This window comes from Eptatretus burgeri, chromosome 16, assembly GCF_056783735.1.
Source record: "Eptatretus burgeri isolate ZD-2024b chromosome 16, Ebu_testis_v1, whole genome shotgun sequence".
In the NCBI taxonomy this organism is placed as follows: domain Eukaryota; kingdom Metazoa; phylum Chordata; class Myxini; order Myxiniformes; family Myxinidae; genus Eptatretus; species Eptatretus burgeri.
In genome coordinates this window covers 32,477,060-32,496,848 of record NC_140976.1, presented here as the reverse complement: position 1 = coordinate 32,496,848, position 19,789 = coordinate 32,477,060, and the positions used below count along the sequence as shown (strand labels likewise).

At 43.7% G+C, this 19,789-nt stretch overlaps 1 protein-coding gene across 1 annotated transcript in view; it reads left to right on the top strand.

Annotated features, from left to right (window-relative positions):
- The window catches only part of LOC147010830 (integrin alpha-X-like), a 217,548-nt gene that overhangs the window by 189,881 nt on the left and 7,878 nt on the right, over nucleotides 1–19,789 (top strand). The window contains exons 24-29 of the mRNA XM_085859953.1: nucleotides 8,392–8,475; nucleotides 8,580–8,649; nucleotides 15,824–15,949; nucleotides 17,719–17,778; nucleotides 19,043–19,153; nucleotides 19,472–19,570. Coding sequence (XP_085716079.1) covers nucleotides 8,392–8,475; nucleotides 8,580–8,649; nucleotides 15,824–15,949; nucleotides 17,719–17,778; nucleotides 19,043–19,153; nucleotides 19,472–19,570 — 550 coding nt within the window. The remainder of the gene's footprint in view (nucleotides 1–8,391; nucleotides 8,476–8,579; nucleotides 8,650–15,823; nucleotides 15,950–17,718; nucleotides 17,779–19,042; nucleotides 19,154–19,471; nucleotides 19,571–19,789) is intronic.

The window sequence follows — 19,789 nt, the reverse complement described above, 5'->3', positions numbered from 1 at the left end:
ACATATACACACCTATATATTTGTAAAAATATATAATTATTTAAATATTGACTGCTATATATGTATATATATATATATATATATATATATATATATATATATATATATATATATATATATATATATATATTCATCCATTGGGATCATACTCTGTGTTGAGCATTGGTGCTGCCGAAGCAGTCTCCTTGGCGATTAGGGTGCAATCGTGGATGGGTCACCACTCTGAAACAGGATACCAGCAAGGTGGCACTCATTTTGCCGACCTTGGAAGGATAACAGGCCGAGTAAACCCCACCTGGTATTAATTCAACAGTCGAGAGGGATTTTAACTCAGGATTCTCAGACTCCAAGCCCACCACCCTAACCATTATGCAAACATAAGGTGTGTGTGTGTGTGTGTGTGTGTGTGTGTGTGTGTGTGTGTGTGTGTGTGTGTGTGTGTGTGTGTGTGTGTGTGTGTGTGTGTGTGTATGTATATATATATATATATATATATATATATATATATATATATATATATATATATATATATATATATATATATATATACACATACAGTAGACTAGGCGTAAGTCGTCACCATCGGGACCGAGAAAAAAGTGACGACTTAGAAATGTGACGACTTACGCGTATGCGAACATTCATGATGACTGTGGGGTGAAGGATGAAGTCGCGCGTGGCCTGGACATGTATGTGTGAGAGCCGGCTATTGTACCAAAAGGAAAACACAATCCTCAGGGCATAGGTGGGGGTGAGTTGGTGAGTTGGAAAGTGATCAAGCAAAGATGGAATTCATGAATCAGTTTATCAAAAGTAAAGATAATGAACAACTCTGTAAGACAACTCGTATACCATCGGTGATGGTATGGTGACAAATTACATGACACACAGTCATCGTGGTGATGATTACCACTCAATGCCTATGTGTAAGTGAGTGCGGTAATGTACAAAACAAGCCAAGATAAAACCATGATCGAACTTCTACACTAAGCTCGATCGATCCTTTACTTCTTCGCGAAGTAATCCGTTATGTTTGAATGCCTCAAACTCTTAGGCATCTGGTGCATGAGAAAGGATTCAAACCGGTCATTGTATTCCATGATGTTGGCTGGGCAATTTCCCTGACAATATCTGCTGCTCTTCCTTCGCTCCAATTGGTTCTTCTGACCACGTCCTTGTCAAAGTGGACATCTCTCTGGCTGTTATCAGAGAACCACCTCACCGCCGTCGAGTCTGGCATTTCACTCAAGCCGACTGGCAGGGTCTCCGAGCAGCCATCAAACTGACAGACTGGTCTCCTATCACTACTTTCTCAAACATCAACTCATCCTGGGAATTCTTTCAAAGAAACTTGCTCTCCCTCATGCACAGATTTATCCCCTCTCGTGTTCAGTTGTCTTACCCTTCCTCCCGCCCTTGGTTTACTGAAGCTTGTGGCGAGGCAGTTGTCCTGAAACAACTTGCCTTTGCCTCATGGAAAGCAAACCCAACTGAGGGCAATCTCAGTTCTTTCCACAAAGCTCGGAACAAGTGTGTATCTACCCTCAGGAGAGCCAGAAAACAACATCTTTCTCATCTCAAGTCTGAACTCTCAAACCTCTCTCCCTCCTCAAAATCCTGGTGGCGTTAAATCAAATCTGTTTCTGGTGTATGTTCCCCTCCATCCCCTCCCTTACCTCAAATGGCCGCACTGCTAATTCCACACGTGATAAAGCTGAATGTCTAAACTCGGTGTTTGCAGCTAAATCTTGTGTCCTAAACCCATCACTATCTCTACCCACTTTACCCAGTCACACCCAACTGTCCCTGGACTCTGTATCCTTTTCTCCTGACAAGGTGGAGAGCTTGCTTTCAAACCTCGAGTCAGATTCTGCAACCAGTCCAGACGGCATCAGCCCACGTGTCCTCAAAGCCTGCTCTTCTGCTCTTGCTCACCCACTCTCTGTTCTATTCACCCTCTCATTTGCCCAAGGTCATCTGCCATCTGCTTGGAAATCTGCTAACATCACTGCCCTGCATAAAAAAGGTGCAAAAACAGATCCCTGTAACTACAGACCAATCAGCCTTCTCCCAATCATCAGCAAGGTGATGGAATCCATCATCTCCTCAGATATGAAATCCTTCCTCTTCTCCAATGGCTTGATTTCCAATCATCAATTTGGTTTCAGACTAGGTCACTCTACCCTGGATATGCTGCTTCTGCTCTCCCATCAATGGATGGAGGTCCTCAATGCCAGACAGGAAATCCGAGCCGTATCCCTGGACATATCACGTGCTTTAGACACAGTCTGGCACCCTGCCCTACTCACCAAACTCTCTTCCCATGGTATTCAAGGCCATCTCCACTCATGGCTCGCAGACTTCCTCTCCTGTCGCAGTCAACGTGTGGCCCTAAATGGAGTTCTTTCATCCCCTCTTCCTGTGCAGGCTGGAGTTCCTCAAGGTAGCGTTCTGGGTGACACTTTTTCTGGTTTTCATCAATGATCTCTCGGACTCTCTGGAAAATCCTCTATTTCTCTTTGCCGACGACTCCACCCTCTGCCGTACCATCTGTCATCCCTCAGACCGGCAAGCAGCAGCTTCTTCGCTCACTGCAGATCTGGATAAAATCACAAACTGGTCCAACACGTGGAACATGTCTTTCAATCCAGACAAATCTCACACTCTCACTATGTCTCTTCGAAAGGACAGTTTACAAAACCCCCCCATCCACTTTCTCAACAATCCTATGGAAGAAGTCTTTTCTTTCAAGCTTCTAGGTCTCACTATCTGCCATGACCTTTCCTGGGAAAGTCACATTTCCAACCTCGCCTCAAAAGCCAGTCGCCGACTGGGAATCCTCCGTCGTGCTAAGTCCTTCCTCGGCCCTCTTGAGCTCCTGACCACTTACAAAGCTTTTGTCCATAGCCTGATGGAGTACTGCTCTCCCCTCTGGGCTGGTGCTCCTGCCTCCCACCTTTCTCGGCTTCATGCTGTTGAAACCAGGGCATTTAAGATCATCGGCATCTCCCGCAATGAAGCTGAGTCTTTGGGCCTCTCGCTCAATCACCGCAGGTTGGTCGGTGGTCTTTCTGTCTTCTACCGACTCCTCTCCTGCCTTGCCCCCCCTGCTCTCTCTGCGATTTGTCCCCACCACATTTCCACAGGGCGCTCAAGGTCCGCCAACAACCCCCTTCTGGTAAAACTACCAAAATCACGAATCACTGCTCATCTTCACTCTTTCATTCCTCTTTTTTCCCGCCTTTGGAATAAACTTCCTCACTCTATTCTTTCCCATTCTTCCCTCCAGGCTTTCAAAACAGCTGTTCACCACCACCTCTTATCTTCCCCCATCCAAATCCTCGATCTTTTCTACCCCTGATAATCCACCCAAGCCCACTTCCTTCATTTCTCCTGCTTTCCTTCCTGAAAGTCCCTGAAATGTCCATCTTCTCTTCTCCATGTTCCCCGTCCCATCCCCATCCCTCTCCCTTCCACAGTTCACCTAATGTGTCTGTTCCCCACCGTTTTGTCCCTTCCACTCCCGCCCCTCTTGTCTCATGCCTCCTTGCTGTGAGTTGTGTGTTAGCTCTCATACGAGCCTCGACCAAGGTATACAAAAAAAAAAAAAAAAAATCCTCCACCGAAAGACAGTATTGGCCGAATATTTGGGCGAATCAGCCGAATCGGCCGAAACCGAATATTTGGCTGAGCCAACATTTGCTGAAACCAGATGATGAGCACGTCATCGACATCTTCAAAGGACACACATTTCACGCATTTCACACTTCCCACCGGCCTCACGATCTTCTCCACTTGTCCAAATATCTTGCCCTTATTCTTCAAGATATCGTTCAATGTCTGCCGTTCGATGTCCAACTTCTCAGCTATGTCTGTTTTCTTCATCAGTGGATTTGCCTTACAAAACTGGATAATGTCGTATTTTTCTTGGTAGGTTTTAGTTGTAAGCTTACGCTTAGTCGCCATTGTCCTGCCTGCAGTGTGATCAACGTGTGTACGCAGTTATAAATAGCCTATCACTGGCGGTGTACACCAATGAGCGAGCATCACGATTCAGTTCCGTGTGACGAGGCAGCAGTTCCGTGTGACGAGTTAGGAGTGGTAATTTACTTGAGTTTCCATTACGTGGGAATGGACAACATCTGACGACTTAGACGAAGTGACGACTTAGAGATGACGACTTACAGAGGGATGACCCTTTATTCAAAGGGATTTAACATGAGATAAATTCGGGACTTTTTGACGCTTGCCGACTTAGGCGAAGTGACGCGTTACACGCTGCCGACTTACACCTAGTCTACTGTATGTATATATATATATATATATACATATATATATATATATATATATATATATATATATATATATATATATATATACATATATATATATATATATATATATATTGTTACGGCTGTGGAAATTCGCAATACACCATAAAGGGTCCTTAGATTAGTTATGACGCTAAGTTTATGTGCAGATAGTTCCCCACCGTTGTTTAAAGGGATTTCTTCGTGTTCACCGGACTGCGACTCTTTGAGATAGCCGTTTTTCTGTTCTATCGTTATTTTGGACTGTCCGAAGACTTCAAACGAAGGCCCCGTGAAAGGTCGACAACGGCGCGCGAGTTTTCCCGCCTTTTTTGCGGCACCGGGGCTGACGGGAGAGGCTGCGAGAGCTCGCTGGCGATTGGTGAATACGGGGTGTGAGGCGGCCGTGAGGAGGAGACGCCCCTTTTTGAGGAGCTTCTCGAAAGGGCTAGAGGAGAGGCGGAGCCAAAAAGGGGGTGGAGCGAAGGGGCAGAGCCCCGCGCTATAGGGCGGACCGCGCGTAGGCTCACTCTCTTGGTGGACGTCATGTTTGAGCTCTCTCTCTCTTTCTCTTTTTCTCTCTTTCTCTCTTTCTCTCTTTCTCTCTTTCTCTCTTTCTCTCTTTCTCTCTTTCTCTCTTTCTCTCTTTCTCTTTCTCTCTCTCTCCTGCCTGGATCGTCGTGTTTGGACTCTTCGGGCTCTGGATCGTCGTGTTTGGACTCTTCGGGCTCTGGATCGTCGTGTTTGGACGCTTCGAGCTCTGGATCATCGAAGGCTCGTCTCTCCCTCTGGGCACCAAGCCGTGAGGGTTGCAAGCAGTGGTCCCGGGTCGAGGCGCGCACGAGAGGAGAGTGCCGGAGAGGGCTCGCCGACCGTCGCCCCTCGAGGGGGTAGGTAACCATCACGGTCTCGCGGGCCTATTCGGTCACCCACGGCCCACGGCATAAAGGTTTACGAACCCCGTCTACCCCCTTGCCTATGAGAGGGTTTTTCTTTGCTTTTGTATGACTGCTGTGGCGCCGTGTCCCTATAAGTAGACCTGTGTAAGTGCCTGTAAATTACTAATAATTATAGTCGTTGGTATTGCTTTCTGTTTGCTTGTCGTCTGTATATTGCATGACTGTATATATGTGCTTGCTATAATAAATGTCCTGGTGTGCAACGTATCCCGTTCGTTGCGTCTTCTTTCCCCATTGAAAATGCCATCTTGCATCGTGGAATAATTAGGTGGGTTTTGAACACCTGAGTAAAAAAGAGAATCTGATCCGTTGAGGTCGGCGATAACACCGCTCGGTTATTACTGTAGCATGGAACGGACCGCTGAAGCGGTTCGTGTCCTAGGCCGACCTGCGGCGAGGTACGATCGCCCGGTCGACGACTCGTGCAGGTACTTAGGTAGGTCGAATTTGGCGAGCAACCCTATCCTGTGCGGGTGGGCAATTGGCATGATCGTGGTGAGGTTAAACCCCCACCTGTGACTGGCTCCTGGCGGTAGTTCCAGGAGGGTCATGACTGAATTGTCCGTCCGGTGGGCGACGCGGTTGCGATTGGAGTTACGCAATCGCTCGCATGCTAGGCGGGCCAGAATTCGTAAAAGTAACTGTGTGTATATATATATATATATATATATATATATATATATATATATATATATATATATATATATATATATATATATATATATATATATATATATATATATATATGCAAATCTTCAGTGCCTGCGCAGACAGCAATGCATCCCAATGAGGCTCCCAAGCATGTACCACGTGCATCTATCTATAATTCCAGCAGTGTGTGTGTGTGTGTGTGTGTGTGTGTGTGTGTGTGTGTGTGTGTGTGTGTGTGTGTGTGTGTGTGTGTGTGTGTGTGTGTGTGTGTGTGTGTGTGTGTGTGTGTGTGTGTGTGTGTGTGTGTGTGTGACTGCTGTTTCTCGACAACCGCTGGTCCGATCTCATTGAAACTTGTCAGGTATATTGCTGGGGCCCTGTGGATGTGCCTTTTCAAGGTTTCATATTAATCGGACAAGTGCTTCACAAGTTATGGCCATTTATTTTCCAACCAATGACAGGACACGCTGCTGCGTATGCGTGGCCGATGCTGAAGAGATCCTCAGCCGCGTTCCCCATTACGGGTTACAACGTACGGACTTCCAGAAAGTGATGACTTTATGTATTCTAATAATTTCTCGATTTCTTTATGCGCATTTATAGATAAACACAATGCCCCAAATCAGTCGTCGTTTACGAGAGCGAAGGAACGGCCTGTGTAGTTGTTTGAAGTTTTTTTTGCACGTTTTTTTTTCTTCTTTTTTTCTCTTCTATTTTCTTTGTGTTTTTCCTTGCGATGACATTGTGAAAATGCAAAATACACTGGTGCTAATTGAATAATTGGCCATTAAAACTAAATTGCGAATAATCACAACTGCGATATGCGAACTTCCGGGCCACGCACGTACGGGCACATGAGAGCGAAGGAACGCCTGTGTGGTTGTTGTTTCTGGCTCGCGGTTTGAAAAAAAAATGTTTTTGTTTTTTTTGCACGTACGGCCACACACGTACGGGCACATACTAGTATGTTGAAAGCAGTCAATATTTATAGAATAAAGACCCACCCACATCTCTGTGGGAGCATGGTCAGGAATGGAAGCATGCGCCAGAGCAGCGCATCACTGTGTCCACTTTCTGCCGGTACTCCAGGGGCCTCTGTCTGGCCATCCTCCAGGCAGGTTGCAGCAGGTTGATCAACATCTCAAGGATGTGCTGATTAGAGTTCCTCCACAGCTATAAAGATGTTCACACCGTACACACATGAGAATCCCAATGCAACACACCCCTTTAGCTCCCAGACCGGTTTAGTTGCTTATTGGCAAATCTTCAATGACAGTGCAGACAGAATTGCATACCAATGAGGCTCCCAAGCATGTACCATATCAGGTCAGGTCAGGTCAGGTATGGGAGCATGCATGGGTGCAGTGCGTCGCTGCGTCCACTTTCCGCTGGTCCTCCAGAAGCCTCTGGCTGGCCATCCCTCAGGCAGGTTGCAGCAGTTTGAACAGCATATCAAGGAGATGGGGATGGGCCAGGCATCAATGAGGCTCCAAGCATGTACCACATCAGGTCAGGTCAGCTGTGGGAGTATGCACCGGTGCAGCGCATCGCTGCGTCCACTTTCCGCTGGTCCTCCAGGGGCGTCTGTCTGGCCATCCCCCAAGCAGGTTGCCACACATGAGATAAGAAACACTAAAATGTATATATGTGTATGTATGTATATATATATATATATATATATATATATATATATATATATATATATATATATATATATATATATACACTTCTTATTTGAATTATTAAATATTGACTGCTCCACAGCTATAAAGGTGAAAGATGTGGGTGGGTCTTTATTATTTAAATATAGACTGCTTTTGACGTTTGCATGAGGTACGTGCTTGGGAGCCTCATTGGTTTGCATTGCTGTGTCTGTGCTATCGCTGAAAATTTGCCATTAAGTGATGAAACCGGTCCGGCAGTTGAGGGGGTGTGTCGCATTGGGATTCTCATGTGTGTACTTTGTGTGAATGTCTTTATAGTTGTGGAGGAGCTCTAGGAAGGGTTTGAAACAGCATAATGCTTACCTTGTGTAGGATTTCTTGGGTTGCTTTATGCAGCTTCTTCAGCAACAGGAGTGTGGAAGATGTTAATTATTTATATATTCCTAGCCACCTGGGTTTATTTGATGAGGTGAGCGCTGATTGGCTATTCCCTCCATTCAGAGGTGAGAGATGTGGGTGGGTCTTTGTTATTTACATATATATATAAAAATATCTCATGTCCTGCATATAGTGGATGTACAACCTCCTCCATGAGCCTTACTGTATTTATCATCTAAAAATCGAAGACATTTTGTCATCAGTATCAATTTCTAGAAACATAATCTATGTCCAATCATTGTAGATATAAATGACCATATGAACTAAAGCTGTTCTTTTTCCGTATTTAATCTACGGTGTTCACAAGCCTACATGAATATACATGGTTATAAATATATAAATTGATTCGCTTTCTTTGCATTATTGCAGTGACAGCGATCATGCTGCAACTCAGCAAAACCGAAGCATCGTACATATTCCCGTCTTTGTTCCTGTACTTATGAAGACTCAAGTGTAAGAAAAGATTACTTTTAAAATATTGTTCAAGAAGAAACAATAGCAGGAACCTGCTTAAATAAATAGTAATTCTGTCAACGATGATCATTCTTGTTCCACAGGTTGAAACATTTGCATTTAAAGGTTTATAATATCGACAGTGATGACAAAGAGGCAAGCCAAAGGTTCGAGGTAAGGAAGGTGTAAATCCAAATCCTCAGGGTTATTATGAGATAAGAGAAGCAGACTCAGATATACAATAGCAAAAGCAGAGTCGCGCTGAAATCATACACAAATATTAGGTTAATAAGAGAGTATGACGAATAATTCTCAGATCCAAAATTTGCCATCAATCAAGTTGTTTCGGTTAAATCACATTTCCTGCAGAATTCTGGTGAACCACAACACTATTTTAGTCCTCACATGTGGCACAGTGCAATCCAACAAGAGCAAGTGGATTACTGAACTCTGTTGGAGACAGTGGGGATTACGAGCCATGGATCAAAATATATTTGCCTCACTTCCCCCAATATCCCCTCACCCCTTTTCCCACAAGACTGCTCCTGGAGAGTGTTTCTTGTCCTCTAAACTTGTGTGTTTTTTAAAAGATAAAGCAATACACGGAAATCACCAGTCCGACTGTACACAGCAAAGCAAATGTCGACTGGCTCTACTATCCACGCTCTCACTTCTGGAAGATGCACATGTCCGAAAACCCTTCCTTTTAAATGCACTTGTAGATACAAGATAGAGACTTAAACTGAATGATACTGACATTGTTCCATATCTAGAATCAGGTATAACTTCGCCAAACACTATTTAAATCTTTCCACATGCTGTAAAACTGAACGATAATGTTAATACTTGTCACCTTTGTGCTCTACTCGGCTTTTACAATAAACATCTCACCTCAACAGTGAAACATTACAGTCATTTATAATAAACAATTTGCTCTACATTGAACCAGTATACCAGCATTATCAGTGCACTGAACATGATATATTGCTCAAAAAGTCTTTATTCTTTTAATCTCTCATGTTACACCTCAAAGAGCCACATGCTTCGCTACCCCTTCTTCTTCTTCTTCTTCTTCTTCTTCTTCTTCTTCCTGTAACTCATGTCGAACAACCAGCTTCCTCCTGCGTTTGCTGATCCAAATTCACCAACACCTACACGATTTTTCTTCAACCTTTCCTTTTCCTAATCTTACGTAATCTTTAAGGCCCGGTCACACCTTGACGTTTTAGCCAACGTATGCCGATTTTTGAAATTTTTTTCTAAAACGCTGGCACACGTTGAATACGTTATGGGTAAGTTTTGATAACATTGAGAGCACGCTGAAAAACACTGCCATACGTCGTTGTACATTGGCTTTAAATGTTGTACTTTTTGGTTGTCCTCAAATTTTTTCATGCTTGAAATTTCATGACGTATGCCGGCGTATGACTCACATGTTCCGTTACGCTGGCCACAAATTGTATGCACGGTCTGCGATCGTTGACAGACGTCAACACATGCTACTTGTAAGTTAATCATAAGTTGAGACACGCCGAGGTAATGTTTAGCATACCCGAAACTTATTTCTAACCTATGATTAACGTGTTGTTGGCACGTTACGCGATCGTTGCCACACATCGACAGACGTTACTTTTAAGTTACTCATAGGCTGAAAGACGTCGGTATAATGGATCGTCCTTGCATCAGCGTCCACGGCCACGGCCACGGCCAGGACACTTATTTGCAGCATTCTTCAAACTTTTCTTCGGCATGACGAGGATGTTCACACTTCGATGTCTAGCTTGGCTATGATTCCAATTGTCCATCGGCAGCGTCTATTTAAAATAGTCGAGTTTGAGCGTTTTAACACGTTCAGAAGAAACGCTTCAAATTTCCAAACCCCAGCGTCAAAAAACAAAGGCGAGTGACAGCAATTTAAATCGTTCATTGTAAACAATGAAAATAGCTGAGTGGTACTGTTTAAAAGTCGTTGAGTGTAAAAAAAAATCCAATTGTTGAGCGCAAGCGTCTACTTTCAATAGTGGAGATGCAGCCATTTAAATCATTGAGTGGCAGCCTATGAATAGCAAATCCTACGTCACCGGCAAAGATAAACTGCCGCACGATATGGATAAGTTAGGCTATCGTTGGGCATAGTTTGTGAACGCCGGCTTCACGATAATTATTCGTTGGTATATCGTATCTATAAGTAATCAAAGCGCTCTATGCACATTATTAGTTCATTGTGCATTTGTCCAACCCGTTATGAATAGACCTAAATCATAAAAACAAGCGATAGCTCATTGTTGAAAAAGCCCCATAAAAATTAGCCGCGAAGAACTTCGAACAATGGTGAAAAGATGTCTCCTACCCGTGGACACGCGGACGCAAGGACGATCCATCATAACCCACACCCTCCCCCTCACACTCACCTACTACTGCCAACATGAACAAACTACTACTAATACTAATACTGATACTGATACTGATACTGTTACTGCTGACATGGACATCGACTCAAAAAGGACTCGAAAACACTGTTGGGTTCCCCTTTTATGAACACCATTTTTATATATCAATTCCCAAAACTGCTGGGAACACGTCTTTATATGGCAGTTGTAAGCTAGAAACACGTTAATTTTTTTTTTTTGTCGACCGGAAGACGTCATTGGAATACGTCTACATACGTCACTGTGTGTTGGGACTTCGTAAAGAATTGGTTCAAAGCACGTCAAACATAAGTTAGAAATAAGTTTCGCGTAAAAAAGACATTACCGTGAAGAGTTTCGACTTATGAGTAGCTTATAAGTAACCTTTGTGGACCTGTGTAAGCGTCCACATATCGTGTGTAAAACTTATCCCCATCGCATGTGGAACGTGTGTCATACGCCGAGTACGTCGTAAAATTTTGAACATGTTTAAAATTTATTGACGTACTCTACTTGCTACGACGTATGATAGCGTACTTTAGCGTTCTACTCACGTATACCAAACTTACTCATACCGTATTTGACGTGCCCCAACGTTTTAGACACATTTTTCTTAGGTCGGCATACGCTGGCAAGATCGCCAAGGTGTGACCGTGATGTTGTCACTTCCATTTCTACGGCAGTTATGATTCGAATAGTTGTGCGTCAGCCTTTTAATAGGCTACGTCACGACATCGTCGGCGATGCATGCAACGCGCTATGCCTAAGTGAGACTATCGTTGGGCATTGGTTGTGTAGGCCGACAACAGGTTCAGCATTCGTTGGTATAAGTTATCTATAACACAACGAAACGTTCTGTGTCCGTTACCAATGCGTTATACATAAGACCAAGTCGCTATGAATACGTCCGAATCTTTAAAAAAAACATCAAAAGTTCAACGTAAGCCAGCGTTTTAGATACATTTTAATACGTTGCCATCGCTGGCTAAAACGTCAAGGTCTGACCGGGCCTTTAGCCAAAAGTTTTTCAAAAAAAACAACTTTAAAACGGTCTTAAAATGTCCAACTTCCTCTTTCACACGTGTGGTTCTCTTTATAGTATCGTGATTCACTACTCTAACTCTTCTTCTTCCTCTTCTTCAAAAGTCTGTTTTCAATTCGACCTTTCCTTCATCCTGTGTCTAAAACGTCCCTCTGTTACAATATTTCTTTTCTCCATTCTCTTAATTCTCCTTTATTGCATCCCTCACATAATGTCTTGAATTGCATCTCTGAGTTTAAAAAAAAATTAAATCCCACTTTGCAATGCATGTTCATGTTCCATCAATCGTCCATTTTTTTCAACTTCAGTACCAACTTACCCCACCTCCTTAAATCTACCTCCTCCTAATTCTTATCCTTACCTCTCCCATCTTGTCACTCATCCGACCTCTGTCCTTGGCACATCTTCACTGTCTTCTGCTTCAGTATCGACTCCACATCTGATGTCCCAAAGTGTGTGGCGTTCTAACATCTGTGGGCTCCATTCTGACCTAACAGATATCTCACTCTCTCAGTCAGTACCCTCATCACCACAAACATGCCTCTTCCTTCCTCTCACACCTCCCCCCCCCCCTTCCAACCCCTCAAGTATTGTACCTCCACCTGCCTGCTCCCTTCTTCACCATACCAAAACCAAGTTTCATCCATCCCCTCTCCCCATCTCTCCAATTGCCTTCCTTCCCCTTGGCCATGCCTGCTCTCATCATCTCCCCTCCCTCTCAAAGCTTCCCTCTTACTCCTCCCTCTCAAAACAACCTTCACACTCTTCCCCTTCCAAGATTCTCTCTTCGCTTTCTCAAAAACTCCTCCCTCTCCCTTCTCCCTTAACTCTCCCTTCTCATGCTTCTCCATCCAATCCCCCGCTCACTCCCCCTTGTCAAAGTTGCCCCCTCTCACATCCACAAAGCTGCCTCCTTATCCTGCCCTCTCTCTTCCATCTCATCCCTCCACCTCCTCCAATCTTCAACTTCTCTCTGCCCCCTCTCTTTTTACTCCCCACTGTGCCTCATCACATCACCACCAAGCTTTTTCTCCTCCTCATCCGACCCTTTTCGTGAACTGTTCTGCAATCCCCCACACTGTAAATATCTCACCCTACCTCCTACCCTCCTCCCTCGTCCTACCCTCCCCTCCCCTCCCCTGTGCCCAACGCCTCCTCCCCTCCTTCCTTAGCAATGTGGACTTCAAACATCTGGGGCCTTCCCTCAAACCTGACAGATCTTTCCATACAGGTTGCCACTGACAACCCAGACGTAATCTTCTTAACAGAAACTTTCCTCCCTCAAGACGTCTCTGACCCCCGAGTATCTCTCCCTGGTTACTCCCTCCTCCGGTATGACAGACCTTAGCCTCGTCCTGGTGGAGGAGTTGGTCTCTTCATCAAAGATTCTATTCCTCACTCTCTATGCACTGCCCTCACTCCCCCACACCCTAGGAATACCTCTGGCTACAGACTTGTCAACCCCAAATTCTGAAAAAGTGTGAGAATGTAAAACATGTCCGGTGAGGTCGCGAAGCGACCAACAATTGAGGGTATGAAGTGGCCGAAAAATCTAGGGGGTTCTGGGGGCATCCCCCCCCGCACCCCAGAAAATGTTTGCTCTCTGGTGTGTCTTAGAGGAAATATCCTGCATGCTCGTGCCAAATCTTTCAACTTCCTGACCCGGATCTCAACCAAAGGTACTTCATGATCTTATTTTGACCAATTTCCCAGAAAACATCTTCTGTTCTTCCTTCGCTCCAATCAGTTCATCTGACCACATGCTTGTACAGTAAACATCTCTCTTGCTGTTATTGGAGAACCACCTCACCGCCGTCGTGTCTGGCATTTCACTCAAGCCCTCTGGCAAGGACTTCAACCAGCCATCAAACTTCTAGACTGGTCTCCCATCTCTACTTTCTCTGACATCAACTCATCCTGGGAATTGTTTCAAAGAAATTTACTCCCTCATGCACAGATTTATCCCATCTCGTCTTCAGTTGTCCTCCCCTTCCTCCCACCGATGGTACACTGAAGCTTGTGGTGAGGCAGTTTTCCTGAAACAACTTACCTTCTCCTCATGGAATGCAAATTCAACTGAAGCAATCTCAGTTCATTCCACAAAGCTCTGAACAAGTGTGTGTCTACCCTCGATAGAGCCAGGAAATAACATCTTTCTAATTTCAAGTTCGAACTCTCAAATCTCTCTCCCTCCTCCAAATCCTGGTGGCATCAACTTAAGTCTGTTTCTGGTGTATGTTCCCCCTCCATCCCCTCCCTTACCTCAAATGACCGCACAGCTGACTGCACATGAAAAGGCTGAATGCCTAAACTCAGTGTTTGCTGCTAAATCTTGTGTCCCAAACCCATTGCTTTTTGTACCCATCTTACACAGTCACATCCAGCTGTTCCTGGACTCTGTGTCCTTTTCTCCTGACAAGATGGAGAGCTTGCTGTCAAACCTCGACTCAGATTCTGCAACCTGTCCAGACGGCATCAGCCCACATGTCCTAAAAACCTGCTCTGCTGCTCTTGCTCTCCCTCTCTCTGTTCTATTCACCCTGTCATTTTCTCAAGGTCATCTGCCATCTACTTGGAAATCAGCAAACATTACCGCTCTGCATAAAAAAGGTGCAAAAACAGATCCTTGCAACGACAGACCAATCAGCCTTCTCCCAATCATCAGTAAGGTTATGGAATCTATCATGGCTTTTGACATTAAATCCTTCTTCTTCTCCAATGGCTTGATTTCCGATCATCAATTTGGATTCACACCAGGTCACTCTACCCTGGCGTCTTCCATTGTGCAAAGTCCTTCCTTGGCACACCTGAGCTCCTGACCATGTACAAAGCATTCATCCGCAGCCTGATGGAGTACTGTTCTCCACTCTGGGCTGGTGCTCCCGCCTCTCACCTTATTCAGCTTCATGCTGTGGAAACCAAGGCATTTAAGATCATTGGTATCTCTTGTGATAAGGCTGAGTCTTTGGGTCTCTCACTCTCTCACAGCAGGCAGGTCAGTGGTATTTCTGTCTTCTACCATCTCCTCTTTGCCCCCCCTCCCTTTTTCCCCACATATTTCCATAGGGTGCTCAAGGTCCACCAACAACCCCCTTCTTGTAAAACTACCAAAATCAAGAATCACTACTCACCTTCACTCTCTCATTCCTCTTTTTTCCTGCCTTTGGAACAAACTCCCACACTCTCTTCAACCCCACTCTTCCCTCCAGGTCTTCAACACAGCTATTCACCACCACCTCTTATCTTCCCCTATCCAAGACCATGATCTTTTCTACCCCCGTTAATTCACACCATACCAACCTCCAAATTCCCTGCTTTCCTTCCTGAAAGTCCCTGTAGTGTCCGTCTTGTTTACCCCGTGTACCCCACCCCATCCCACTTCTTTCCACAGATCTCCTCATTTGTCTATTCCCTACTGTTTTCTGCTTCCCTCTCCCATCCCTCCTGTCTCCTGCTCCCCTTGTTATACGTTCTGTGTGCTTGCTCTTTTCGAGCATTGACATTGTATATAAAAAGCAAATAAATAAATAATAATAAAAAACAGTCACTCGTCAAAACCAGCATTGCATCAGTGGCTACCCCCAGCCAATGGTGCTACCCAGCAGGCTTGAGCTGCACACGAAAGAAGTAATTCGTAAAGAATTTGTGATGACGAGAGTTGATCATCAAGTGTGTTCCGAATAATAGAAGTAAAAAATAAAAAAGGATGATTGTTATGTTAAAAGGTTCAAAATATTACAGTTTAATAATACTGTAATCAGAAAAATAATTATTATTGTCAATTTTTGCATCAGTTGCATATCACGTTGATTGCAACGACTGTGATTTGAAAATGTTTTTTTTTTTCCTTTCCTAAATGATTGAGAGTTTATCACCATTGAAATCTCTGTCTTTGAAGTTAGACAATTACTTGAGACCCAGTGATATTGTTGATACAATGGACGTCCTTGCAACTCTTGACATCTGGATCCCGGTTACTACAGACAACAAAACCCTCTTCAAAGTCAACTCCATAGATAGCAAGGTAAGCACCGATTGCCAGGAATTCTCGTTCTGCAGCAAGAAATGAAATAAACACAAGGAACTGATACTCTCGGTCCCTCGCCTTTCGGGTGGTATGAGGAATAGATGTGTGTAATATGAAAGCTAAATATTGAACGTTTTAAAAAATACATCACGTACACAAGCCAAGTTTCTGAGATGGTTGTCATGGCAATAGAATTCAGCCAGGCATGTATATTTGCCTCTAAGTTGTCTCGCCTGGGTTCCAATCCTGATCCAGCTATAAACTTGCATCCTGGTGTTTCACGGGCAGGGCGAGACATCAATATGTGCACCATCCATTAGCTGGCCATTAAGCCAGATGACCCATCTGCCAACATTGGTTGTTGGTGGAAGTTAAAGATCCCATGGTGTCTTTTTTGAAGAGTCGGCGAGTTACCGCCAGTACCCTGAAAATTTTTTACACATTCCCACCAAATCACCTTCAGTCGAACGTCAGGGCTGGCCGGTCGGTTCACAAAATACATGGGTCAAAACATTCCCCGGCTGACCCCACAAGAACATGGGAACAATTGGGGCTGTAAGGTTGTGGTAGTCGTTGGAGTTGCAGGAAATTGAATGGATAGGTTTTAACGTAATGCACATGGGATTATTTAATTTTAACATTCCCACAAGGAAAAAGGAAGGATGCAATGACACCAATGTCAGCAAATGTTCTGTGCAGTGCATTTTGGTATCAGTCGGCATGCTTCTTCCTGTATGTATGCTTCAATTTGATGTCAGAGTTTAAAAAAAAAAGCTTTGTGTTTGGAACAAGAAGGTAGCGCACTGCTACTGTACCTCGTGACCCATGATCTTTATTACCCCCCACAACCCTTCTTTCTTTCTTCTGTTGTTTGTATATTCCCTTGCCGGTTGTGCCCAATTGTTGCCCTGCTAACCCAATGTCAATTTAACCTTGCTCTTCCATGAGCCTCACTATTGTGCAGAAAAAAAATAGATGTGAACATCATTATGCAGGAGTCCTGTAATACGGTTTTGCGCAATTATGGTGGTGCCCAAACGGCCTTGTGTGCTTGTTTAATTGTACTGTAACTGCATGAGTGTTTCCATCAGGGAAACCAGCTGGTCCATCTATGGGAATAATAATAATAATAATAATAATAATAATAATAATAACAACAAATAACTAAATAATCTTTCCATTCCTCATCTTTCATCCCGTTTGAGTTTTCTAGCCTGGGTTCATTGCAACATTTTCTCTGTCAGTTCAGTAAATTCATAAGGAAACAGAGGCCAGATGATGGACCATTTTGCCCACAGTGCTTATGTGATATCCACATCTGAGCACTTCCACCAAAATCAGGAAATGCTATTGAAAAAGGCCAACTAAAAATGGGGAATTTTGGCATGCTACGAGCATTGCCTGCTCATTTTGAAAGACACCGCAGTATTTTTAATGTCTACAACCAAAATGTAGATGGGTTGTAATTCCCAAACCCCTTTTACGTTCCCATATTTGAAGGACGGTGTGTTCCGAGAAGCAGTTCCATATGTTGGCATCGATGTGTTTGACCCATAGAGAACGGAACTCAGACGAGACAGCTGAATTGGAGCACTACTCATACCATTAGGTCTCTTACAGAGCAAACTTAGCAAACAAAATGGCCCATCATGCTGATGTCATAATCGTGCATGTAGTGCTATCATCGTGTATTCCTTTGTGAGACTGGATACTATCCTGTTTTTCTCTCATTGAATCCTTCTTCCCCCAACCCCCGGAAAAACGAGAAGTGCAAGATGAAGGACATTGCTTCTGGGGCAACACTTGACAAAGTGCATTCGGACATCGTAAGAACATTTCTTTTGAATTCATTTTGTTCATATCTATCAAGCTATGGTGGGTAACCTAAGATGATCATTTGGCTGCCGCAGCTCAGGCCCTCAAATAACTCGATGGGCCCCAAAACCCTCTTTACCATAATCACAAGTCAAAAAAATTATACATTTTGATTTCAAAAGAGCTATTATTACATTATATAAACATTAAGAATGTAATTTAGGATTAAACACACCAATACAAAAGGAAAAATTAACATTTTAATCACAAGTATACGACTTAATGCGATTTCTGGGTGACCCGATATTGTGTAGACTGCAGAGTATTTATTGTATAAAATCAGGGGCCTGTCGATAGATGTGATGTGGGCCAAAAGTGTCCCCATGAGTTTCCCACCACGAATTGGTTGATTTAGTTCATGCATTGGTTCATGTAAAACTGGTAACTCATTACTCACTGGGCAAAGGGTGTGATTTTAATGACTATTGTAGTTCCTTTAAAAAAAAAAAAAAATTTATCAGGGCTGCCAAAACAACCTAGAGGTATGCACATTCACCTCTGAGCTGTCTATACCGGTGTCAAATCTCGACCCAGCTATAAACCCGCATGCAGGACGAGGGGTGTGTGTGTGTGTGTGTGTGTGTGTGTGTGTGTGTGTGTGTGTGTGTGTGTGTGTGTGTGTGTGTGTGTGTCGTCCTTCAGATGGATGTTAAACTGGGTGTCCCATCTCCCGGTATTAATTGGTGAACGCTAAAGGTAATAGCTCACCTACTCTTCACTAAGGACACCGTGGGATCTTTTAACATCCACCAAACTAATGTCGGTCAGCAAATGGGATGCCCAGTTTAACATCCATCCAAAGAATTGCACACATTGATGAATCATCCTGCCTGTGACGCACAGGGATGACAATTTATAGCTGGATCGGGATTCAAACCCAGGCTGGACGTCTTGGAGGCGAGTGTGTGTATCTCAAGGCCATCCTGCCAGCCAAGCACGCTGCTCCACCAGAAAATGATGCAAACCACAGTCCAGTGCAGCACACATAAAGAAGAAGAAAACATTTATCAAACATTAGACTCGGATTATTTTATATATATATATATATATATATATATATATATATATATATATATATATATATATATATATATATATATATATATATATATATATATATATATGTATAATTGATTACCGAGTATGACAATTGCATTTTAATGGGAAAGCAAAAATCTTTATGGAACTAAGCCATGCCTTTCTTTTTCAATGCAGGGCTGTGCACATTCTAGATACAGACACATCTTGTGCACCAATGTGTCACTGCAGAACAGCTCAGTAGTGCTGGATGTGAACGGAACCTTGTTCATCAATGAACTCAGAAAGGTAATCACTTTCCTATTGCTTTCGTTCTGCAAAACCTGTTTCTCTATGAATGTGCCAGCGTATAGCCATCTAACTGGTTTGCAAACAATTTCACCAGGTTGACAAGCCTTTGACTAATAAGCTGTTTCTTTCAATTAAATATTCGTATGCTTGGCCATGGATGGTCAAAGTGCAAAGCTTGCATTGTCCTTGTGGTTGAAACAGACCCACAAGAGCCAAAAACATGTCCATAGGATCCAAGAACTTGGTTTGTTGTCTCTGGGAAACATGATGCACCTGTGGATGCCATAATAAAGTAATTGTTCATTTATTTTGCAGGTGAAAAGTACCAAAGTTAATCTTTGCTCTTCAACGAACATCACATTCGACCGCAGCATTTTCAAGCTAATGAGTGAAATTAGCACCATGACACACCAGGTACGTTTCTTGGTACATGGGTTCCCATTTGCGCTTGTCTTGAACAAGGAACAATTTTTTTATTAATTGCAGACGTGAACGTGACGGTAATTTTGACCACCTGCTGGATGCTCCTCTATACATGCCTCTTCCCTCGCCTTAGCTCCTCTTCTCTCTTCTCTAAAAGGCCCTCCCCCTTCCCCCAAAACCTCCCTTCACTTCCTCCACACCCTCCCCCAC